This window comes from Ochotona curzoniae, unplaced genomic scaffold (genome assembly GCF_017591425.1).
Source record: "Ochotona curzoniae isolate NIBS_2020 unplaced genomic scaffold, NIBS_Ocur_1.0 contig_3819, whole genome shotgun sequence".
NCBI classification, from domain to species: Eukaryota; Metazoa; Chordata; class Mammalia; order Lagomorpha; family Ochotonidae; genus Ochotona; species Ochotona curzoniae.
In genome coordinates, this window is record NW_024466004.1 from 28,879,446 (window position 1) to 28,904,468 (window position 25,023).

General features: G+C 47.8%; 3 protein-coding genes across 3 annotated transcripts; 1 reads left to right on the forward strand and 2 right to left on the reverse strand.

The window, feature by feature from the left end:
• Positions 1–5,277: 5,277 nt before the first annotated feature.
• DPPA5 (developmental pluripotency associated 5) lies at positions 5,278–6,014 on the reverse strand. The gene is made up of 3 exons (XM_040983154.1): positions 5,903–6,014; positions 5,632–5,811; positions 5,278–5,336 (listed from the first exon to the last, which is right to left on the reverse strand). Exons 1-3 carry the CDS (start codon positions 6,012–6,014, stop codon positions 5,278–5,280), a joined length of 351 nt encoding a protein of 116 aa, XP_040839088.1.
• An 8,032-nt stretch (positions 6,015–14,046) lies between these two features.
• KHDC3L (KH domain containing 3 like, subcortical maternal complex member) lies at positions 14,047–14,634 on the forward strand. The gene is made up of 2 exons (XM_040983155.1): positions 14,047–14,215; positions 14,399–14,634. Exons 1-2 carry the CDS (start codon positions 14,047–14,049, stop codon positions 14,632–14,634), a joined length of 405 nt encoding a protein of 134 aa, XP_040839089.1.
• Positions 14,635–23,336: 8,702 nt separating this feature from the next.
• LOC121158456 (oocyte expressed protein) lies at positions 23,337–24,604 on the reverse strand. Its single transcript, XM_040983156.1, has 3 exons — positions 24,412–24,604; positions 23,760–23,942; positions 23,337–23,440 (listed from the first exon to the last, which is right to left on the reverse strand). The coding sequence occupies exons 1-3, from the start codon at positions 24,602–24,604 to the stop codon at positions 23,337–23,339; spliced, it is 480 nt and encodes a 159-aa protein (XP_040839090.1).
• Positions 24,605–25,023: the final 419 nt, after the last annotated feature.

The window sequence follows — 25,023 nt, forward strand, 5'->3', positions numbered from 1 at the left end:
AAGGCATTCATGAGTCCAGAAATCACTCAGGGAGGAGAACACAGATGGAAGAATTACACAACTGGTCAGCTGGGAAGGCCAAGGCTGAGGCAGGTCACTTTTCCATAATGTGACTGTGGTAGTGCTAGCCTGCTGTGGAGTGGTTCGTGTTAACTATGGGCTTTCCTTCCCCAGGCCTCCAGATGCTGCACCGTGTCCAGAACCAATCCCTGACCAAAAATGACTTCGGCACTTCTGTCAGGATGCAGCCCAACACCAGGTTTTGGGTCATCCTCTACTGCTTTCTCAGGCCACAAGCAGGGAGCTGGATGGGAAGCTGGGCTGCTGGGATTAGTACTGGCACCCAAATGGGATCCTGGCATGTTCAAGGCAAGAACTTTAACCACTATGCTATCGCACCAGGCCCTAGTTTGGCCTTTTTAAAAAGGAGAATGAGGGCCCGGCACGGTGGCGCAAGTGGTTAAGGTCCTCACCTTGCACGCCCGGGATCCCATATGGGCGCTGGTTCTAATCCCGGCAGCCCCGCTTCCCTTCCAGCTCCCTGCCTGTGGCCCGGGAAATCAGTCGAGGACAGCCCAAAGCTTTGGGACCCTGCACCCGCGTGGGAGACCCGGAAGAGGCTCCTGGCTTCAGATCGGCATAGCATCGGCTTGGGGAGTGAATCATCGGACGGAAGATCTTCCTCTCTGTCTCTCCTCTCTCTATATCTGCCTTTCCAATATAAAAATAATAAAAATAAATCTTTAAAAAAAAAAAAAAGGAGAATGAGATATTCCCCAGTGCAACAACAATGCCATGTTAAAGCAAGAAAGAAGAAACAAAAAATGAAATTCAGTCCAGATTTTGACAGAAGACAAATGTGGATATCTGATGTTGTTTTCTGCTGCAGAGAATAAAACATGGCTAAAAGACCTAAGAGAATAACCTGCCTTTAGACCAACTCTAGGGCCCAAATTTGAATACCATATAGATAATCTAGCTCAAAAAATATTCTCAATTCTGGGTAATTATAGCATGTAATGTTTCAAATTTCTTCCATGTAAGCTAACAGTCCAGGTATTTACTTTTGAAATATTTTCTGAAATCCTGAAAATGTTCCCTGCCACATTTTCTTTTTTTTTTTCTTTTTTCTTTCCTTCCTCCAAACCCTAAGGCTGGGGAGGTGACAAAGCATCCATTGTGGTTAATGAAGGTAATTAGTAAATGAATGGAGAGCTGTGGAGAGGCAGGGCACTGAGCTCAGAGCACAATCAGGATAGGGGAGTGCGATTCCAGCTGGGGGAAACAGCTGTGGTGAGTTCTTGCAGGTGCCTAGCCAGGTCCAGCAAACTCTGGGCCAACCTTCCCCAGCCTTGCACTAGCTGGATCATCTTCTTGGGTCCCAGCCTTGCTGTGCGGGTCTTAGTGGCCATACTGTCCTCCCTCCTCACCTGCCTCACTGCAGGACGGCCCTGAGGTCAGAGGTTCCGAGGGCCTCCCTTCACCCCACTGTCCATTTCAGCCACCCACACACCATCAATCTTCCTGTCACATGTAGCACTACTGCCAATTTTACAAATCCTTAGATGCACGTGACTCCCAACCAAGCTGGCAAGTCAAGTTTCTGCTGAGATTACAAGACTTGCCCCATGCTACCCCAGGGGCACTCGACTCCACCAGGAAATCATACATGAGTAACCACACAGGGTCAGGTCAAGCCCACTGGGGAGCCCTTTTCCTGCTTTAGCAACACACCTGCAAAGTAAGATACTTCAGGTAGCCCTCAAGATTGTGCACACATTTAAATGTGAATCTCTGAATCCCAGGGCAGAGACGGACCCCGAGGGAGAGCTGAGCGGAGAGGTGGCTGAGCAGGGAGCTCTCAGTCAGCACTGGGTGTGCCACCCTGTCACGCTCATTACTCTGGGACCTGAGGGTTTCACCGTGGTTGAACAGCCTTATTACAAAGGCTTTCCTGAACTGTACCTACCTTTCACTTCCTCTCCAAAACTCCAGTTCTACTGTCTGGCTACCTCTGGGTGGAGCTTCTCTTCACCGACTGTTTCCCAGGATCATCGCATTTGTCCTCGGGTAAGCGATTAGATTTTTTTTAAAAAGCAAACTGCTCAAAGACAGTTTTTTTTTCTTTTTTAAATTTCAATACCTTCCACAAGTTTGTTTCTCCTTGCTGCTGAACGAAAGGTGGAATGAAACATTTTCCATCACTGATATGCGTGGAATGCATGCCATATTACCGAATTTTACTTTTGCTACGTTAATTCACAGTCTCTACTGGAATAGTTTTCTAAAGAGCTCTGCCTTTAGGACAGAATACTGGATAGACTTAACGAGCAAGGGCAGCATTTATATACTAGGTTCACATTACAGAATCAGGAATCAGAAGTGTTTAGGTTACTTTGCCACACACAAGCATTCAGTCAGCTGGTTCTTTCAAGGGTGCACTCACTAAGGGTGCACAAAACACACTCAAGCAACAGGTCCTGAGACATGAGGCTGGAAAGAAACGAGGAAAGCAGCAATCTCCTAGGCTGCAGCTAGAAGTAGCAGTTTTCCAGCACCTATAAAGACTAAGTTGATAGGACCCGGTAGCGTGGCCTAGCGGCTAAAGTCCTCGCCTTGAACGTGCCTGGATCCTATATGGGCTGCCGGTTCTAATCCCGGCAGCTCCCTTCTTATGGCCTGGGAAAAGCAGTCAAGGACGGCACAGAGTATTGGGATCCTGCACCCATGTGGGAGACCCGGAAGAAGTTTTTGGTTCCCGGATCTGGATCAGCACAGCACCAGCCATTGCAGTCACTTGGGGAGTGAATCATCGGATGGAAGATCTTCCTCTCTGTCTCTCCTCCTCTCTGTATATCCGCCTTTCCAATAAAAATAAATAAATCTTAAAAAAAAAAAAAAGACTAAGTTGATAACATCTAGCTGGTTTCCCCTTTAGGATCAGCAATTCTGCAATTGGAAACAGTTATATACTTTCAAACTTTTTTTTTTCAAATAATGGCATCCCATATTCACAACTCTATGAAAGCAAAAAATTGGAATTCTAAGAGCCCTCATGTAAAAATTAAATGGAATGCCTCGGGCCAGTTGGATGGCATTAACAGGTAGGACCACCACCTATAATGCCAACATCCCAATATGGGAACCAATTGGAGTTCCAGCGGTTCCAATTCCAAACCAGCTTCCTACTGATGGCCATGGAAAAAAGCAGTAGCAAATAGCCCAAGTGTGTGGGCACCTGCCAGCCATGTGGAGACCTGGCTGAAGTTCCTGGTTTGAGCCTGACCTTTCGTCATTTGGGTTGGAATCAAGCAGAAGGAAGTTTATGCTCTCTCTTCTCTTTTTCAAATAAAAAATTTGGGGCCCGGTGCAACAGCACGGGGGTTAAGGTCCTCACCTTGCACGCTCGGGATCCCATATGGGCGCCGGTTCTAATCCTGGTGGCCCTGCTTCCCATCCAGCTCTCTGCTTGCGGCCTGGGAAAGCAGTCGAGGATGGTCCAAATCCTTGTGACTCTGCATCTGCGTGGGAGACCCTGAAGAGCACCTGGCTCCTGGCTTCGGATTGACTCAGCTCCAGCCGTTGTGGTCACTTGGGGAGTGAACCATCGGATGGAAGATCTTCCTCTCTGTCTCTCTTCCTCTCTGTATATCCGCCTTTCCAATAAAAATAAATAAATCTTCAAAACAATTTTTTAACATTTATTTTTATTGCAAAATCTTCAAAAAAATTTTAAGATTTATTTATTTTTACTGCAAAATCAGATATACAGAGAGGAGGAGAGACAGAGAGGAAGATCTTCCGTCCCCTGATTCACTCCCCAAGGGACCGCAATGGTACCCATTAGGGATCCCTGTGTGTTCAAGGTGAAGACTTTAGCTGCCCTGCCACCTCACTGGGCCCATAAACAAAATCTTAACACTCGAAAGGAATAAAGTTAACCTAGATCTCTAATTGCTTATATGTGGCTTAAGAAAAAAACATGGATGGATGTAGGAAATTAAAGCATTTGAGGTTGGAGAATGAGAAATTCATGAATATGAAATATGACTTTTCTTAAATCCTCACCTTGCAAGCACCAGAACTCCACACAGGCACCTGTACATGTCTCCTGGCAGCTCCACTTCCCATCCAGCTCCCTGCTTGTGGCCTGAGAAAGCAGTGGAGAACAACCCAAAGCCTTGGGACCCTGTACCCGCATGAGAGACCCGAAGAAGCTCCTGGCTCCTGGCTTCAGATTGGCTCAGTTCTAGCCATGGCAGCCACTTGAGTGAACCAGCAGATGGAAGACCTTCCTCCATCTCTGCTTCTTTCCATAAATCTGCCTTTCAAAACAAAAATCTGTTTCCTATCATTTAAGGATGTTTAGAAAGTTTTAATCATTTGAGAGAAGAGGAGAGGAAAGATTCAATTTATACTGCTTAACTGCCCACATGCCCTAACTGCTGAGGTAAGGGCAAGGGAAGACTGGGAGCAGGCAATTCAGCCCAAGGCCCCCTAGACGTGGCAGGGACCCATCAGCTGCTGTCTCCCAGTGTGTGCAAGAGCAGGGACTCAAACTGACATGGAATGCAAGTACCCCAAGAGACACTTAAACCACTAGGCCATAACACTTGCCCCTATTTAAGGGGGATTCATGGGACACGTGTGAACGTAACATTTAAAATAGAAGAATCATATGTGCTGCTTAAAATGGTTTTTATTCCAGTGTAGAAAAAAAAAAGAAACAGTAAGTGGGACTCATCCTTGGGTAACATTAAGTTAGTCCTATGGAAGGAAGTTATATTCCCCTTTCTAGCAGCTCCTTAACCACCAGGAAATGAACCTTACCTACTCCAATCCCGCTTTCCCTTTGGGCGACTAAGGTGTTATTCAAGTGTCTGCGAGAAATGAAGGGGTCTGCAGGGCTCTCTTCTCCCCATACTCCACTCTGCGTTCCATGTCAGCAGATCTGTGCTTATGGATCTCCCATCAGCTTGAGGGTTTCAATTAGGGATTAGATAGCCCCATCCCACAGTGCCTCAAGGTTAGCTGCATTTATTTCCAACCCAAACACAATGTCAAAGAACTATTCACTTAAATAAAACTTTATTCTTTGATTAACAATTTTGAAAAGCAATATTTGTGTCAACACCCAGAGCCAAGGCAAGGACAGCCAGAACATCGTTTCTCCCTCAGGAGGCCCCAGCAGGCTCGGAAACCCTGCCCCAATCACTCCAGCTCTGATTGCAACCTCAGCTCTACAGCTGGTCCCAGTCATTCGGCTGGAAGTCGGCTTCAGTTCATCCAAGGACTTAGCTCCAGACAACCCATGGCTTCCTCAAGTTTGAGCATCCCTGCGCCAGAAAGAGCAACAGCAGGGTGAAGGTGTGAGGGGTGGGGAGATGGAGGGGGGGCCGGTCAGGGAAGGAGCTGAAAGCGTTCTCTGCCTCCTTTGGGGGTGCGTTTCTGGGACCCCTGAGCCTGTGGTTCTTGGGAATCTCGGAACGTAGACCCAAGGTTCCAAAAGGCTTGAGGAGAGAGGAGACTTAGATAACTTAGCCAAGGAGTCCTCAGCCCAGGTGTCAAGGAGGCAGGACGGCGGCAGGGAGAGGACGCCCGAGGGCAGTACGGGGTCACCGAATCTCTCACCTCGCTCCTGCCGCTGGCGGTGCCACTCAGCCAGGGACTGCAGCATCCACTTGGTCCGGAGCTTGTAGTTATAGTTGCCATAGACCACCACTTCGGTCAAGTCCGAAGATTCCAGAGCCTTCAGCTCAAGCATGGCCTTGCTCACTTGCTCGAAGTAAGCGATTCGAGAACCATCCGGGCCTGCTGGGGGAAGGAGATGAAGCCTCGGGCCACCTGGACCGAATGGCCTAGCTCTGAAGAGAGCACCTGGGACCAAACTGCGCACACTCACCAAATATGGCCTCCAGCAGCCGCGTCTTTACCTGCAACACCTCGGGGTCTTTCAAGTCGTCCGGAACCTTCACCCACGGAGGGATATCCTTACGTCTCAGGAGAGTTCCCATCTCGGCTTTGGAATCAGCCACTACGGGGAGAACTAACTGTGTGGCTCGGCCTCCATGCGCGGGAAGTCTATTCTCCTGCGGCCCCGCCCCTGGACGGCCCCGCCCCTGGACAGCCCCGCCCCCGGCCCGGGCCCAATCCTACGCTCCCAGCGCCGTGTCCGGCCGGCCCCCTCCTCGCCATAGGGTGACCTTCTCCACCACTCGGCGTGACCTCGGAGACTCCGCCCCCAGGCCCAGCTGTAGCCTGGCTAGCCTTGGCTGTCCACCTGCCTGGAACTCCTTAAGGCCAACTGAAGCCCGAGGCAAGGGCAAGTCCACTCTTCCCAACTAGTTGGGCCTGAAGTCCAGAAAACAGGAATTTAGGCTTGCGCATCCAAGAACTGCCCCCAGCTGCGATGGAAAACCTGCCTCTCATGTTCCAATGAAAGGTCTCTCTGCCTTTGGCACCAAGAAACTGATCGTAGGTCTGCACTTGGCAAACAATCCGGACGCCTCAGGAGTGATTGAGCCACTTCGCCAAGAGGCAACGGAAATTCCCAAATCCATTCTCTCACTTGCAGGGAGCGGTTGGGGCCCCAAATTCCTTCCTCGAAGCCCCTAGACCTGCAGCTTTCAAACTCACCTCAGATATCCAAGTCCATGGGCACCATCCTGCCGGACCACTCCAACCCAACGGTCCACTCACCCAGCTCCCCTGTAAGCAAACTTAAGATTGCTCCTTTTTAAAAAGCCCATTGTTTGAGGAGACTGTTCATGAAGGACATCCATCATAAAACTGGACAGGAAATCAATGGGAGAGGGGGAGGGATGTTAGGGAAGGACATGGGCAACTCCAGAACCTATGGAACTATATCATAAGACAAAATGTTTAAAAATGAATATATATATATATACCCTAAAACACAAAACAAACAACAACAAAAGATTGTTTGAAGTGTTGAAGGTGGCCAGGATTCACTCAAGGGTATGGTCCCAGCTAGCTGGAGATGGAGCTGGCTTCTCCCACGTCAAGTCCCAGGACCATCCAACTTGCCCTCAGCTGACTCTTGTCAGGGATTACACACGCCTGCTAACATTTGGTGGGGGAAAAAGCTGTGTTCTTTTATAACCTAATCAATTTAGGAAGGCTCACCAATGGCTAAAATTATAAATTCAGAAAATTGTCTTAAAAAATAGTTCTCAGTGGCTAAAACTAGCAGATGAAGGTTGAGAAACTAGAGTTTTACAGAGCCTGGCAGTCCTAGCCCATAGCAGATGTGAAATACAAAAGAGAAACGATTCCTTAAAGACTTACCAAAGACCAAAATTTGCATCAGCAGTGATGGGACAAATGGACAGTTTATTTGTCCATCATGAAAAGCTAAAAAAAAAAAAAAACTGGAGCACTATTAATAGACAACAATAGAGCCAAGTAATACTGATTCAGAGGACAGAATATTCCAGGAACATTTTAGTAAGGACCATGTTGCAAATACTATTTTATTATTATTTAAAATTGTCTGAAGTAGGATAACTCACAATTATGTACAAGAGTCCTTCTCAGGAGAAATGTGAAAAAGTAGAGTGAGTTGTATTAGCTGCAATTTGCTTACAAATAATTAAAGGCTTTCTCTTGGGCCCAGCACAATAGCCTAGTGGCTAAAGTCCTCACCTTGCATATGCTGTGATCCCATATGGACACCAGTTCATATCCTGGCTGTTCCACTTCCCTTCCAGCTCTCTGCTTGTGTGCTGGGAAAGCAGTCAAGGACAGCCAGCCCAAAGCCTTGGTACCCTGCACCCATTTGGGGGACCCGGAAGAGACTCCTGACTGCTGGCTTCAGATCAGCTCAACTCTGGCCATTGTGGCCACCTGGGGAGTGAACCAGCAGATGCAAGATCTTTGTCTCTCCTTCTCTCTGTAAATCTGACTTTCCAATTAAAAAAAAAAAAAAAAATATATATATATATATACTTTCCCTCAAAAAAAAAAAAAAAAAGAAACAGTGCATCAAATGTCAACTGTTGGCTCCAAGTAACAAAAGACATTTACTCATAGAATATTCCTGTAGTTTTGACATTTTTACAACAAATGCTATGTAATTGGCTATTTGGCAAGAAATCATAACTTTACTAATGAAAGAAATAGTTCAAATTTCAAATTAAATTATAATTACTGTTTTTTCAAAATCCAAAAATGCTTTTAAAATTACATTGATTTCATAATGGCATTTATATGTTATTTCTGTTGTTCTTCAGGGCTTTGATTGGATCTGTTCTTGATGCATTTGCTTATAACATTGACTCTTCATTTTATTTATTTTATTTGAAAGAGTTAAATAGAAAGGGAGAGACAGAAAGATGTTTCATCCATTGGTTCACTCCCCCAAACAGCCACAATGATCAGAGCTGGGCTGGTCCAAAGTCAGGAGGAGGAGTCTCTTCTTAGCCTTCTGTGTGGGTGCAGGGGTCCAAGCACTTGGGACCCCCTCTGCTGCTTTCCCAGGTGCATTTGCTGTGAGCTAGATCAGAAGGGGAGCAGCTGGGGTATTAAACCGGCACCATATGGGCTCCTGGCATCACAGGTGTTATCAGCAAAGCTTAGTGGGTGCTTAGCTCAGCATAGAAATAAAAAGCTGGGGACCAGTTACAGACAGAGAAGTTTTATTCACAAAGGAAATAAGTGAATGTGAAAAGAAGGGGGAAAGCACCTCCCGAGAGGAACTGGGAGATGGGGCATCTCCTGAAAGGAGAGACAGACACCAGGGTTCCAAGAAGTGCCTAGGTTTCTGAGTGCCCTGCCTCCTCATGTCTGGTCCTCTAATCAATTAGGAAAAGGCTGAGCCATCCCTGTGTTGCCCACCTGACGGTGTTATTTTCCTGGTCAGCTGACGAGAGACAAGCAGGAAACTGACATATGGTAAGTTTCCCAAGAAACAGTGCACATGCAAACATGGGGCAGTGAGACGATGGCCCAAGGAGAATGGCCTCACAACGTTTGCCCCCGGACCTAACATAAAACTTGAGTGAGCTTGGATGTCTCAGCAGGCAGAGGCTTAACGTGCTTATGCCACAAGAGCAGCCCCTGCATGAATCATTTATGTCCTTAGCCTCCATACATATTTCCTCAACCTCTTCCTCTTCCCCCACCTCTTTATACACTTGGCAACGTTCTGGAATCTTCTTCCTCCAACTCCAACATTGCTTCATCCTGGTCAGATTCTGTTCCAGATTCCATCCAAGCCTGGAGCAGGGATAACTCCTGCTCCCTAGGGAAGAAAGCTTCTGTGGCTTCACCCAGCCTGTGTCCAAGGGCAGGGAACCCAGAGAGAGTGAAGGCTGCCTTAGAATCCTCTTAAGAAAAGTAGATGAAGTATTACAGTGTTAGCTGATAGCTCACAAACATAAGACTTTGTGGGGGGAACAATGTATCCAAACGCCACATGAAAAATTTCCCACAGGGCTGGACAATGGCTCAATTGGCTAATCTTTCACCTACTAGCATCAACATCCTATATGGGCACCAGATCATGTCCTCACTAATACACTTCCCATCCAGCTCCCTGCTTGTGGCCTGGGAAAGCAGTCGAGGATGGCCTAAGACCTTGGGACCCTGCACCCACATAGGAGACCCACAATAGGCTCCTGGCTCATGACTTCAGATCCATTCAGATGATTCAGGTCCACTTGTTGCAGCCACCGGGGGAGTAAACCAGCAAATAGATCTTTCTCTCTGTCTCTCTTCTCTATATCTGCCTTTCCAATAATATGTAAATTATTATTATTTTTTCTTAGGGTACAGGGCACAGGCTTTTCTGAGGTGAGGAACATGACAGATGGGCTAAGGACTAAGACTGGGGGAGCTAGAATTCTGGAAGACTGCAGAGGGCTGGGAAGCCCCTCCGGGGGTGGGATCTGCTCCCAATCACTTAGGCTAGCCAAGGTGTGCAGGAACTTCAGATGCTTTAAATCAGCTTTGTTCGAAAGTCAGAAGGAGGAACAGTTGTTACTTTAGCCCATTGATTAAAGGCCAGTGCGTGAGTCAGATTTAGTGTTCATCTGGATGGACATGCATTAGAGTTAACAAGCTCTTGTTTAAAAAAGATTTCTCTATTTTTATTGGAAAGTCAGATTTGCAGCGTGAAGCAAAGAGAGAGGAAGATCTTCAATCTGCTAGTTCACTCCCCAAGTAGCTGCAATGGCCAGAGCTGAGCTGATCTGAAGTCAGGAGCTTGGGGCCTCTTCTGGGTCTCGCACATGGGTGCAAGGTCCCAAGGTTTTGGGCCGTCCTCAACTGCTTTCCCAGGCCACAGGCAGGGAGCTGGATGGGAAGCAGGGCAGCTAGGATTAGAACCAGTACCCATGTGGGCTCCCGATGCTTGCAAGACAAGGACATTAGCCACTAGGCTACCATGCCGGGCCCAACAAAAGGCTTCTTGAGCTATTATCATTGTACAGGCAAACATCCTATTTGGATGAGGACACAGATTTCCTCTTTGAGTGGCCATATGGATGTGTTAAGTCATTTACTTATGGAAGATTGTCGTCCTCAGTGGGAAAAATTAAGAACAATCACCTTTCCCTCTACCTAGCCTGACATGCACATAACCCCCCAAATTAGAGACTTAATATAAATGTGTTGCTCTTTCAAGACATAAGGCATGTAAGGAGCTTTTGGGTAGAAGACCTGGTGGAAACGCTTTTGTTTCCCAAGTTTTCTGAAAGGTTATTATTGTCATCTATTAAAAAAGAGAGAGAGAGAAAAATCCCTTACCATACAATAAATCATACCCCCTCCCATTTCTCACTAATAATTCAATATGCTCAAGTTTGATATTAATTAATCCATGTGAGAGCCAACTCCCATGTACCGATTCATGCCCCAAATGCATAAAAGCCATGGCTAGGGCTTGGCTGGGCGTCAGCACTCTAGGTCTCTGATGCAAGTGTCAGAGATCCAGCTGTTTTGAGAAATTTCACACACACACACAACCAAGATAACTTTGGTTCTTGCCTCACATAAAAGAAGAATTTTCACGTGGAAATAGCAGTGAGCCAAGCAAGGTTCATTAAAGGAATCTCTTGATGCAGCAAGCAAGGTTTATTAAAGGAATCTCCTGATGCAGCATGAGGCAGGGGCTCCATGAGAGGAACACTGGGCAAGACGGTAAAAGTTGTATCTTTTAAGTACAATGTGGGTTTGCAGAACAGTTTATACCAACAAGAGTACAGGGGCAGAACCCATCAGAAGGCCAGAATCGTAATCCTAGCTTAGCCTGATAAAACTCCGGCTGCTTCCTGATGACAGTGTCCTGGCTGAGGTTGGTGTGCTTGGGGAGGCACCGGAGACAATGGCTGTGTCTTGGCTGTGACTGTCTTAGCCACCTTTGTTGTGGCCTTTGCTGATGCCCGTGGCCATGCAGTGGTGCAGATACAACATTTTTTTTTAAAGATTTATTTATTTGAAAGGCAGTTACACAGAGAGGAGAGCCAGAGAGGGATCTACCAGGCACTGTTTCACTCCTCAAATAGCTGGAACCACCAGTGCTGAGCTGGTCAAGAAGCCAGAAGCTTCTATGCTTCCCATGTGGGTACAGAGGCCCAGGTATTTGGGTCATTTTCTGCTACTTTCCCAGGCACATTAGCAGGGAGCTGGATCAGAAATGGAACATCTTGGGCCTGGTGTGATATCCTAGTGGCTAGATCCTTGCCTTAAAGTGCCAGGATCCCATATGGGTGCTGATTCATGTTCTGCTGCTCCACTTCCCATCCACCTCACTGCTTGTAGCCTGGAACAGCAATCAAGGATAGCCCAAAGCCTTGGAACCCTGCACCTGCATGGGAGACCCAAAAGAAGTCCCTGGCTCCTTGCTTTGGATCAGCACAGCTCTGGCCATTGCGGTCACTTGAGTGAACAGTGATTTAAACATCGATCGATCACTGCTTCTCTCTGTAAATCTGACTTTGCAATAAAAAGAAAGAAAGAAGGAAGGAAAGGAAAGGAAAAGGAAAAGGAAAAGGAAAAGGAAAAGGAAAGGGAAGGGAAGGGAAGGGAAGGGAAGGGAAGAGAAGAGAAGGGAAACAATCAGCTGGGACTCCAACTGGAATCTACATGGGATGCTGTTGCTGCAATGGCTGCCTAACCTGCTATGCCATGGTGCCAACCCACTCACTGCTTTTCAACAATTACCTGGACATAATTAAAGCTTTTAAATAACTTTTATTTCATTCATTATTATTGTTGTTGTTTTATGGCACAGTTTAATAGGCACTGGAATTTCCTGTCCCCCTCCCCAAGCCCCTTGCACCACCCCCCAATTTCATAGTTTTACAATGGGCATCTTTCAAATAACATTCATAAGTTCATCATGCTGCCATTGAAGTGTTTCCCTTTAAATAACTTTTACTATGGCCCAGTTACATTCAATCCAGATTTTGTCGGCTTCCTATTTACATTCTCTCTTGAAAACATCAGAATATCCTGGTTCATTAATCATAATTAAAAATATTTTCTTTGGGCCTGGTGGCATGGCCTAGAAGCTAAAGTCCTCGCCTTGAACGTGCTGGGATCCCATATGGGCGCTGGTTCTAATCCCAGCAGCTCCACTTCCCGTCCAGCTCCCTGCTTGTGGCCTGGGAAAGCTGGTGAGGACGGCCCAAAGCTTTGGGACCCTGCACCCATGTGGGAGACCCAGAAGAGGTTCCTGGTTCCCGGTTTTGGTGGCGCAGCATCGGCCGTTGCGCTCACTTGGAGAGTGAATCATCGGACAGAAGATTTTCCTCTCTGTCTCTCTCCTCTCTGTATATCTGACTTTGTAATGAAAATAAAATAAATCTTAAAAAAAAGAAATATTTTCTTTATGTAGGATATATGCCAAGTGAATGAATTATAGGTAAAAGGACAAAACTTTTTTTAAAGATTTATTTTATTTTTATTGGAAAGGCAGATATACAGAGAGGAGGAGTGACAGAGAGGAAGATCTTATATCTGCTGGTTCACTCAAGTAGCTGCAATGGCTGGAGCTGAGTCAATCCGAAGCCAGGTGCCAGGAGCCTCTTCCAGGTCTCCCACGCAGGTGCAGGGTCCCAAGTCTTTGGGCCTTTCTCGACTGCCTTCCCAGGCCACAAGCAGGGAGCTGGATGGGAAGTAGGGCCCATATGGGACCAAGGCGAGAACCTTAAACACTATGCTACTGCACCGGGCCGAGAGAGAATATAATGCCCAGCAGAAAGCATCTCTCAGCAGGTAAGTCTACCAGATTCATTCAGCTCTTCTCACCCCTGTAGAGGCTGGTCCCTTGATTCCTGCAAGGTCGCCCTGCCCTCCTGGACTAAACTGGCTGCGGCCAGGTCCCAATTCCAGGCTCCAGGGAAGAACAGCAGACTAAAAAAAGCAACGCTTTAAGCCAGAACTGCAAGCAAAAGAAGTATCCATCACCGGATAACAATGGAAGAACAATGTTCCTTATAACAATGGAAGCATCAAGTTTCTTTTTTCAAGGAATCCTCTCCGCATGGATTTATCTTGCATGACTTCATCATGCATGAGTTCATCCAGGCTCCTGTCCTTGCCAGTGCTTGGTGAGCTGGGGCAGGGGACCTGGAAGGAGTTCAGTGGCTAGGATAAGGAACTCACCTTAGTCCTAGAAGTAAAGTACCTAGTGCCGCTGTTCTTATCCTTTTGAACGATACCATCTTGCTATTCTTTTCCTTCTCGGGGACTGCCTCAATCTTTCCGAGCCTAGGGTTACAACTACCACAGCTTCCCAGGAGGTGCCGGGAGCCCAGCGCCTACGCCTCTGCGCTTCTCGCCCGAGCGCGCAGGGTAGCGGGATGCTTCCCGATCCTCCGCAACTCTCAGAAACTCAACTGCCTCGTCATAAGGAAGAGGGGAGGTCCGGGGTCCAATGAGGAGGCCGCAAGCGGAAGGGGCTGGCCCAAAGCGCTAGAAATACAGCCCAGGCCGGTCGTAGCGCCAGCTGCTCGCTTTCAGCGCACCCCCGGGTTTGCTGTGCGCCCAGTGGACTCACTCCGCCTGCCAGGCTCGTGCGGCATGGCCACTTCCAAGCGCTTTGAGACGCTCCTGCAGCTGCAGCAGCGGGAAGGAGAGCTATCCCAGGTGCTCGGGAACCTCACCAAACCGCCCAAGTGGTTCCACTCCGAATTCCTCAAGAGTCCGAAGGCAGTCCGCCTGGAGGCTTGGTTGGTGGAAGCGATCTTCGGTGAGTACGCGGGAGGAGGGAAGGGGGCAACCCAAGCGGCTTCCTTCGCCCTCTCCCACCCACAGCGCTGGGCCGCAGGCCCGTGCTCCATCCCACCCCCTACAGCCTCTGCTCTTTACCCTTCCACTCCCGAGATCCCAGGAGCCACCCCAGCTCCTCACTACCTCCCTGCTCCCCTCGCAGGCCCGGGTGGAGAACACATCCCGCATGTCGAGTGTGTGTCCAACACCCTCCTGCATGTGAACAAATGGGACCCCGAAGGTGACGCTGAGATCTTGATATGTGGACGACCTTATTATCAGAAGGACGTATCCAAGCTCATTATGAACTTGGCCGACTATCACCGCCAGCTCCGGCTGCAAAGTACGGGAATGGGCAGGGCTACGCAGAGCCAACCCCGGCTCCTAGGGAGGGATTGAGGTGCCTCTGGCTTCCGGGCTGCAGCTGGCCCGAGAGGTCTCTGCCAGAGATCTAAAAGGCCAAATTGAATTCCGTGTGCTGGGATTCCGGCCCCTCAGACCACAGGGCAACTAGCCCATGGGTGGAGAAGGGTGCTGGGGACACAGGTGCAGCCTCCCCACACGGCTCTCCTCCCAGGTTCCAAGAAGGCCGCAAGACCGCAGTCTCCTGTGGAAGTCCACGGGGTTGAGACTCCGCCATCTCCCACCCACGTTGGCGAGACCAGCATGCGACAGTCCCAGACCAAGGTCGATGAGGCTGGGACACAAGGGCCTCCCCAGTCTGGCAGCCGCTCGATTACCAGGTTATGAAGGCATCTGGAGCCAAGAACCTGAAGCTGGGGGAGAGGGAATGGGTGGTATTCCCAGTGTCACATGCTTGTGAACAAGCGTTCAAGGAGCTCTAATAAAAAGTTGCATTGCCCGAACCTCCATTAGTTGCACGTTCCTCCAGCAGCCAAGGTCTGCTTCCCGCCGCCCCTTCCCCACCAGGTGAAGCCTGTGAACTTCAGCCGCTCAGGGTTGTGGATTGAGGTCGGCTGTTTCCCTTGAGCCCTTTAACCCGCAGCATCTGACTTTGGGGACCTCATCATCTTTCCAGCTCGCTCAGCCAGCGCTTTCTGGAAAACTCCAAACCCAGCGAGGCTCCTCTTGGGATGCGAGCACCAAGTCCCTCCTGGGCGACTAGCAGAGTGCCCACCTGCTGATGCCACCTGGGGCCACTGATGAGAGGTGGAGGAGAAGGGGTACGGGGGCTCCTTACTCCGCAGCCCCGTTACCAATCCAGGTGCTTGGGCGATTAGAAGGATGAAAAATAATGAATGGGAGCTGCGATTCAATAATATCCCATGTAATGTCTGTTACATTTCCCCAAAATTCATTGCTAAAACAACTCAGGAAACTTAATTTTAAAAGCCGGAGGAAGGGTGGGAGTTGGAGTGACGGATTAAACCACAGCTGTGTTACTGGCGTTTAACATCAGTGACCCAAACTCAGCTCCTTAATGCATTCGGAAAGCAGGAGTTGTTGACCCAAGTGCGTGTGTCCGTCCCTGTTGTCTACGTGGGAGACGTGGAGTTGCTAACTGCTAACTCAGCCTTGGCTGTTGGGCGTTTGGGAATGAACAGGAGGGCAAAACGGTTCCTCCTCCTTCCCCTCTCAGGAGAAAGGGCAGGGGAGTGATAGAGTATGTCTCCCTGAAGATCCTCCCAACTTTGAATAAGCAGTGTTCTTAATAAGGAAATAAGGAAACTAAAGCCATAAAGTTGCATTTGCAATGCATTAAGTGATCATCACTGCATTAAAATAGCTGGTTTTAATTTTACTAGAAACAAAGGCAAAAGCCTCAGGGGGGTGATTGGTGTTTTTAAGGGCTTTCAGTGAGGCCGGCACCCCGCAGGAATGCTGGGGGGGCTTGCTCTTGTTTCCCTCTAGCCTAGTGCTCCTCCCACCGTGTCAGGCTATCTTCTGAGAGGAGGCCAGTGAGCATGTGCAGATCTGCATATTTGAACAGTACTTTGGGTGCATATGCAGATGGTCATGATTTTATGAAAACAAACGGATGCTACATACAATTCCTTGGTTGGAGAACAGAGTAAGCAAAGAATAAAGGTTCAATTTTAATAGTTTTAATGTAAAAATTTGTATGCAAATACATTTTTTTTAAAGATTTATTTTGGGGTCTGACGTGATAGCATACCAGATAGTCCTCACCTTGAATGCATCAAGATCCCATAAAGGCACTGGTTCTAATCCCGGTGGCCCCACTTCCCATCCAGCTCCCTGCTTGTGGCCCGGGAAAGTAGTGGAGAATGGCCCAAAGCCTTGGGACCCTGCACCCACATGGGAGACCCAGAAGATGCTATTGGATCCTGGCTTCGGATTGGTTCAGCTCTGACTCTGGCTGCTGCTTGGAGTGAATCATCAGACGAGAGATCTTCCTCTCTGCCTCTCCTCCTCTCTGTATGTCTGCTTTTCCAATAAAAATAAATAAATCATTAACTATTTTGCTTGAAAAAAACTAAAAGGAGAGACACATCTTCCATGTGCTGGTTCACTTCCCAAATGCTTAAAACAGCCAGAACTGGACTAACCGAAAGCCCCTTCCTGTTCTCCCATGGGTGCAGGGGTCCAAAGAGATGCACCATCCTCTGCTGTCTTCCAAGGCCATTAACTTGAAGCTAGATTGTAAGTGGAGCGGATAGGATGTTAACCTGCGCCCACAGGGGATGTCAGCACCACAGGCAGAGGATTAGTTTGCTAAGCCACTGTGTCAGCCTCACAAACACTTGTCAAACTTACAAGAAAGCACACACTTTTCTTCTCACCATGAAGTATGAAAGCTATTTTCAGGGCCTGGTGCACTAACCTAGTGGCTAAAGTCCTCGCCTTGCACCTGCTGGGACTCATATGGGTGCCAGTTCTAATTGCGTCAGCCCTGCTTCCCATCCAGCTCCCTGCTTGTGGCCTGGGAAAGCAGTGGAGGATGGCCCAAAGATTTGGGACCCTGCATCCACATGGGAGAACTGGAGGAGGCTCCTGGCTCCTGGCTTTGGATCAGCTCAGCTCCAGCCATTGCAGCCATTTGGGGAGTGAACCAGTGAATGGAAGATCTTTATGTCTCTCCTCCTCTGCAAATCTGCCTTTCCAAGAAAAATAACTCCTAAGAAAAATAAGCTGGTTGAGAGAAAAATCTGTTCATAGATGATTTCCAAAGATTTTGTTTTATTTTTTCTAATATTAGAGCTCACTATATACTTTGAACCACATATGCATTGTATTTACATGAAAGAATATATTTTGCCAGTTAAGGAGATATAATGGGTGTTTGGCCCTGAGCTAAATTGCTTCTTCGGGCACTCCCAGATGTCTGGGTTTAGACCCTACCTCTGGTTCCTGAGTCCATCTTCTTCCTAATGCCCACGCTGGGAAGCAGCAGTGATGACTCAAGTAATTGGGCCTCTCATATCCATACGGATACCTCGAGTAGCGTTCCTGATGCATAGGAAATAGGTATGCCCTTGCTCCCCTGCCCACACACACGCCCTAATGGACGGGGCAGGCATTTAGATGGGCGTGAAGAAGCCTGCTTCTCAGTATTCACGGTAAGCTCTAGCTTCTGACTCCAACCTCTTGTCAACGTAGGCCCAGGGAGGCACCTGTGTGGCTCAAGTAACTGCCCTCCTGCTTGCCTTGTGAGAAAGTGGTTCCTGCCTCTCAGCTTTGGTCCTGGCCCAGGCAAGCCCAGGTTGTTTTAGGCATTTCAGAAATGAATCAGTAGATGGGAATACTGTCCACCCCTTTTCCTGTGTCTTTGACTCTAATAATTTAAAAGAATTTATTTGAAAGAGAGAGATTGTCCATCCACTGGTCCACTACCTAGATGGCTGCAATGGCTAGGCTGGGCAAGGCTTGGTCCAAGCTTAAGCCAGAAACAAGGTGCTTCTTCCAGTTCTTCCACATGGGTGGCAGAGATACAAGCATTTGTGCCACGTTTCCCAGGCGGTTAGAAGGGATCTAAATGGGAAGCGGGGCAGACAAGACTTGAACCAGCCCATATATGTGGCATGCTAGCATCACATGTGACAGCCTAATGTGCTATGCCATGACACTGACCCCCATTTTTATCATTATTATTATTATTATTATTAAAGATGGGGAATTGTTGGTTATGTGGTCCTTATTATTTAGTTCTCAGCCTGCATGATTTCTATTTGGAAACAGAGGCCTGAAGAATTGGTCGATTTTGTTGTTCTGTTCAAGGCAAGGAAAATGCAAAAAGCAAGAGAACTGGCTGCTGCAAAAACTCAACAGGATACTGAATTGCAGAGCAAGGTGATGGCATGAGACAGGTCAGGCTGGTGGCAGGTAGGTGGGGGATCCCTTAGAGCAGCCTTGTACAGTAGAAATATGTAGGTCACATATGTAATTTTAAATTCTTTAGTAGCCACATTTTAAAGCATGAAGCAACAAGTAAGAATGCTTTTAATATACTTTAACCTAGCATAAACAAAATTTCAACACGTAGTTATATAAATAATGAGATGCTTTATAACACTAATGTTAAGTATAGGAACATATCTATTCAGATTAGCCACATTTCAGTTGCTTAGTAGCTGCAGGTGGCTTAGTGGCTACCATCACAGATAAAAAAGGTCTTCGATTTGGGGCAGATCTGAAATGGTAGAACTAAGAATGGAGGAACAAGCTCCTTCATCACCCATTTCGGGGGGTTCTAGAAAGAGCTCTGGAGACTAGCTGCCACCACCATGAAAGCCACAGGGTAGAAACAGTGCAATTCCTCTGAGTGGCTCAGGCCAAGTGACTCAGTTTTAGGGAGTTTCCTCCTGAATGACCTGGGTGTTGAAGTTCATCGTTTGGTCTATTGTGACAGCTGCAGTTAGGAGAGAGCTCTTGCCAAAATGAGCTAGCATACATGGGCTCCTTCTAAGCAACTTTTCTCCATCGACTTCATCTCTAAAAATCACCTGTTAGCCCCCAACTCCTCAGTCTTCAGGAATGACGTGAACTTGGAGGCCTTGTTAGAGGCTCATGAAGCTAAGAGTTGAGCTTTGCCAGATGTAACCCATCCAGTGGCCCACTCACTTGTCTTTCCTCATCTCATCAGAAACTGATGCCAGGATTTTTCCACTCACATATACCACACATGAAATCTACACTTGGAGCTTCACCTGTTGCTGTGGCAACCTTGGAAATGAAAACTCTATCATGCTAAAACTGTAGAGATCATCAACCCAAGCCTGAATAGCCCAGTCAGTCTTTGGTAAGAGGTGTCTCTTTGTAACTTCCGCTGTTAATAGGCCAGAAAGACAATAAACACTAAGGCCCAAGAGTCAAAGATTCTGAATATTTTCCATGTGTGTTTCACACCCTGACACTCAGCGCACCATCTTCCAAGGATACCCAATCGAATGTCCTAGTCATCTCTGTGCTCCGAATGATCCAGTTTGATCTCATCTGGTGCAAAATAAGAACTGGGACTCCTCTATTCTGGCCACTTCCTAGGGTCAAAGAGTGATTCGTTCAATTAACTCTTCAAATGCAAGAAGCTTACACAGATAGAATAGTCAATTTCATATTGTCAGGGAACAAAGACAACAACTACTTTAGTCTGGGAATGGTGACTCTGCATGTGTATGCATACAGGATGTACAAATCATTCTATTGTGATGGGGAAAAAAAGTCTTTTGAAGCTGGGGCCATCTTCCTAAATCCGTTTCCCAAATTCCAGAAACACAAAGCTTCAATAAGGAAAAAATAGCATGCCAAAATTCAGGAAATTTGTTTAAAAGTCAGCCAGATAGCAGTCAGAATTCATGATGGATTATACTATCTATAAGCTTTCACATTAAAAAAATGTTATTTATTGTGGACAGTTGCTTGACACATCCCATATTAGAGGGCCTGGTCTAGTCCCACTTCTCACCCAGCTTCCTGTTAATGTGCACCCCAGAGACAGCAATGGTGGTTCAATTACCTGAGTGGATATCCAGATGAAATTCCTGGATCAGGGCTTTGGCTGGCTGCTGCAAGAATCTGGGCAGTAAACCAGCTGGTTAATGATCTTCTTGCTCTCATTCTGAGACCAAGAGCCTGGAACCCTATGCATGTCTCCCATATAGGTAACAGGGACCCAAGTGTTTGCTCCACCATCTGCTGCCTTCCCAGGCAAATTAGCAAGAAGCTAGATCAAGAACAGAGCAGCCAAGACTCTGATACAGGCATTCCAAATGGTGACCTAACATGTTGAGCCACAATGCTTGCCCTAATGGTGCAGGTTTCATACTTTTTTAAAGGGGAGTATGTGCATTGAGTGAGATTTAAAGACAAATTGGTACCGTAGTTATAAGTCACCTTAAAATTAAATTTAAAAATCAAAGAAGGATATTTGGCAATAGCTACACATTTGATTACTAAAAGGGCACACTGTATTCCAATGTTTTCTATATGCAGGCAGAGACAAACTGTGGATCATTGCTTCTTCTGTGAAGGCCAGATGCAAAAAGCTATAGATTTCATATCCTTCTATTAACATGAAATGTCAAGAAAAGGCAACTGGAGACAGAAAGCAAATTGGCTGCCTAAGGCTGGTGGGGATAGTGGTGACGGACTACTGAAGAGCACAGGGAATGTCTACCATGGTGCTAGAGCTGTGGCACGGCTCACACATCTCTAGAAAATCATTGAAAGGTACATATTAGAATCTTTTTATTTGAAAGGGGTTGAAAAGGTGTTCTGTCTGTTGGTTCATTTTCCAAGTACATAGAGCAGTGAAGCCAGGGCCAGGCAGGAAGCAGCATTCAGGAATCAGGGTCTCCACTTGGGTAGCAGAGACTCAGCTGTCACAGCTGTCACCTGCTGCCTGCCAAGGTGCACATTACCAGGAAGCTGGATTCCAGGGCAACGCCAGAACTCTAACCCAGGCACTCCCATATGTGAGGAAGGCATCCAAGCAGCAGCATAATCAACCACTGTACCAAATGTCCAACATCAAAAACTTCAGGAGACATTCAATGGTCTTGTGAAATTCCCACCAGAAAAAAACAAAGTTGAAGGAATGTTTCTCAGGTTTCTACATCACAGAATGCAGCTGCTCCTAAGACTGATAGCAAAGAATGGGGGTGCAGAGACAACAGAGCAAAGCAATTGACTTAACCACATTAAGTAAAAGTCTTTCAGGTGTAAAAAGTTGAAAATGTAGAAAATATGACCACTTTTTTTCTTACAAAAATCTTAAAGACTTCAGAGTAGAAAAGAAATCTGGATAGAAATAAGAGCAGGAAATTGTAAACTAAAATAATATTCAACGTCATCAGTAATCAAAGTAATACAATTCAAAATGTGAGCATAGAATTCTTGCAAAGGGCTAGACCTCATTATTGCCACGGAGTTAAGAAACAGCATGAGTCAAATCAACTCCAACCCCCCATTTTGTTTGAAGCTCTTGGCACCCTCTGACCCAAGAATTCTGGTGCCTAAGAGTGGCATTGGTAAGGGTGGGAGCTCTTTTCTTACGATTTTTATTAGAAAGATTTACAGAGAGGAGGAGAGACAAAGATCTTCCATCTGCTGATTCACTCCTAAGTGGCTGCAACAGCTGGAGCTGATCTGATCTGAAGCTAGGAGCCAGGAGCCTCTGGTTCTGCCACATGAGTGCAGGGTTCTGTCCTTGACTGTTTTCCCAGGCCACAAGCAGCGAGCTGGGAAATGAGCTGGGAAGCTGGGAGGCACAAGAAGTGAACTGGCACATGCAAGGCGAGGACTTTAGCCACTAGGCTACCATGCCAGCCTCAGGGGTAGGAGCTCTTAAGTACAGATCCATCATTGCTGTGCAATGGGTAAGGAGAGCACCCCTACCTCCAAAAGGCACAGCCCCAATGCAAGGGACCCTCTGGTGGCCCAGGGGCTCAAACTCCTGGCTCTTCAGCGGGAAAATGAAGTACCAGAGCCCGGGCTGGTGTGTCGGAGTGAGGCTGCATGCTAAATGCACCTGTTGCTCTGAGGTCAAAGTCAGACTTCGGGGTAGTTTTAGCATTGATGCGTAAGCTTGTTAGAAGCGCAAATGAACAGATCCTACCCAGTACAGTGAATCAGAAACAGTGGACAAGGGACACAGCACTGTGATACAAGCTGATCTGTGTAATATCAGCAACGCTTTCAGAGTGCCACTTCCGGTCCCTACCAGCTTCTGGCTTAGCCTCAGCCATTTGGGGAATTAACCAGCAAATGAAAATTCTGTTTCTTTCACTTTCTGGTACTCAGTATCTCAAGTCAATCTTCCTTGGGTTTAGGGGCCTCCTGTGACACCAGAATTCCATTTGTGCTAGTTCACATCCCAGCTGCTCCATTTCCAATCTGGCTCCCTGCTAACGTGCAGAAGATGGCTGGCCTGAGTACTTGTACCTGTGCCACATACATGGGAGACCTGAATGTTCAAGCTCCTGGCTTCAGCCTAGCCCAGCTCCAGCCATTATTACCATTTGGTGATGAATGTGTGACTAGATCTTTGTTCTGCTCCATTCCTCCCTCTTTAGCTCTGCCATTCAAATAGAAGTAATCATAAGAGGGTTAGGAGTGGTTTTCTGTTTACGATTTATTTTTATCGGAAAGGCAGATCAGATTTATGGAGAGGAGAAATAAGATCTTGCATCTACTCTTTCACTCCCCAAATGACAATGGCCGGAGCTGAGCCACTCCAAAGCCAGGAGCTTCTCCAGGGTCTCCCACCTGCATGCAGGGTCCCAAGACTTTGGGCCATCCTCTCCTACTTTTCCAGGCCATAAACAGGGAGCTGGTTGGAAAGCATAGCAGCCAGAACACGAACCAGCAACTGCAAGGAGCCCAGCATTTGCAAGGTGAGTATTTAGCCATTGAGTCATTGCCCCGGACCCAGGAGTTCTGAGATAGTAGAAACTCAAGGGGGAAAACCACTATTTTGTCAGACTTCTACCCACTCACTTCAACGCATAAAGGAACACTCCATATTTGTAAATTTGCTTTATGCAAACAAAGATCTTTATGCCACTGGACAGGAAAAAAAAAACATTTGTTCAAATAACTGTATAATTACATTCACAAAAGTATCCATCAAGACACGTGGGGGCGGGGATGCAGACATTAGGGACACCTGCTTCTCTTCAACTTTAGCACCAGATGCTAGTCTTGTATAAGGAGCTTGTTGCAGGGGGGGCATCTGTCCCTGAAGAGCGAGTCTTCAGAAACTCCTCCAGCTGTTTCATCTTCTCAGCTGGAAGAGAAGTCAGTGGTATCAGCCAGAGCCCAGGGAAAATGTGCGCATTTCCCACCTGCTCTGCCTGTGAGGGGAGGGGTGCTGTGGTGCTAGGTAGCCTAGCTAAGGTTCACTTGGGTACTCTAAGCTTTAATGCCTTGCTTTCTCATGGGTGGGCGTCCCCTCCAGCAGGGATCCTTCCCCCCCTCCCCCCCAGGAAGTGTGTGTAAGGTTTGGAAGACGCAAGTTACAACTAAGGGAGGCTGGAAGCGAGCCAGGTAAAGCCAGAGGGGTCACTCAAGGTTTCCTCTGCAAGCAGGTTCTCCATGAGCCTCACCTCGCCCCGCGCGGTATTCCCGGAGCCAGGATGCCTGGCTCAGGAGGATGCTCTTCACCCGGTTCTGCACACGTGGCCGCCCGTAGATTGTGATCTCCGCTAAGCTCCCGGCATCTAGGGTGTCCACACTCAGCAGGACCTGGCTCATCCACTCCATTTCCGGAATCACAGCTCGGTCTTTCCCTGAACAGGAAAAAAAGACAGAAGAGTCACATGAGGTCGTATATCAGGAGGAGCTAGAATGTTTAAGATTTACTTCTTTTTATTGGGAAGGCAGATCAGATTTACGGAGGGGGAGAGACAGATCTTTTATCTGCTGGTTCACTCCCCAGGTGGCCTGAGCTGATTCCAAGTCATGAGTTTCTCCTGGTCTCCCACGGGAGGTGCAGGGTCCCAAGGCTTTGGGCTGTCCTCAACTGCTTTCCCGGCTAACAGCAGGGAGCGAGATGGGAAGTACAGCAACTGGGATTCGATCCGACATCCATAGGGGATCCTGGCACTTTAAGCCACATTTAGCCACTAGGCTATTGCACCAGGCCCAGAAGGAGCTAGCTTTGAAGGTAATGCTGGCCGGGGAACGAATTAGCCCTCAGCTGGACGCTGCAACCTACACAGCACACATGGGGTGGGCAGGGAGGGGTTGGGGGCTCACCAAAGATTGCATCCGCCAGCCAGGCCTCTACGTAGAACACCAAGGGGTCGTCCAGTTCCTGTACTGGAAACCACCACGGCCGGATGCGAAGGCGCGGGGGCGGCAGACAGGGAAGCCTAAGTAGGTCATCGCGGCAGAGACTCGGCTTCAGTTTGTCCTGCTGGACCTCAGCAACTCCCACGTCCGTGGCCATGGTCAGAAGAGCGCGATCTGAGCGGCTACAAGCTGCTCCAGCGCCTGTTGGAAGCTGCCTTTTACAGCCCAGGAGCGGTCCGCCCCTTCCGGCCGCAGCAGAGCCTGGAGGAACCTGCTAGGGGGTGAGTCTGCTCAGTGTGCTGACCAAGACCCCGGGCCCAGGCTTCTTCCCCCGGAATGAGTATTGGTTTGAGATGTCTTTCGTCTCAGACACTCTGGATCCAGCTCCTCCGCCTCTCTCTTGCCCTGGTTCCACACCTGGTTAACAAGGCCAGAGTGAATTCTCAACCTTGATCCTGAGTCTGTTTCAACAACTGCCTTACCTTCCAAAGACAGGTTAGGCCCAGGACAAGCTCAAGTCGGCAAGGTTTTCTCTAATGCTAGTTATCTTGTGACTTTGGAAGACTGCCATTTCAA

Excerpts from the sequence above, each read along its gene's own strand:
- DPPA5 (XM_040983154.1), bottom strand. The coding sequence starts at position 6,014 with ATGGGAACTCTCCTGAGACGTAAGGATATCCCTCCGTGGGTGAAGGTT. Across the intron at positions 5,812-5,902 it reads GCTGCTGGAGGCCATATTTG|GCCCGGATGGTTCTCGAATC; the intron begins GTGAGTGTGCGC and ends TTCCCCCAGCAG. Across the intron at positions 5,337-5,631 it reads CCGCCAGCGGCAGGAGCGAG|GGATGCTCAAACTTGAGGAA; the intron begins GTGAGAGATTCG and ends TTTCTGGCGCAG.
- KHDC3L (XM_040983155.1), top strand. The coding sequence starts at position 14,047 with ATGGCCACTTCCAAGCGCTTTGAGACGCTCCTGCAGCTGCAGCAGCGG. Across the intron at positions 14,216-14,398 it reads GTTGGTGGAAGCGATCTTCG|GCCCGGGTGGAGAACACATC; the intron begins GTGAGTACGCGG and ends CTCCCCTCGCAG.
- LOC121158456 (XM_040983156.1), bottom strand. The coding sequence starts at position 24,604 with ATGGCCACGGACGTGGGAGTTGCTGAGGTCCAGCAGGACAAACTGAAG. Across the intron at positions 23,943-24,411 it reads GCTGGCGGATGCAATCTTTG|GGAAAGACCGAGCTGTGATT; the intron begins GTGAGCCCCCAA and ends TTTCCTGTTCAG. Across the intron at positions 23,441-23,759 it reads GGAATACCGCGCGGGGCGAG|CTGAGAAGATGAAACAGCTG; the intron begins GTGAGGCTCATG and ends CTTCTCTTCCAG.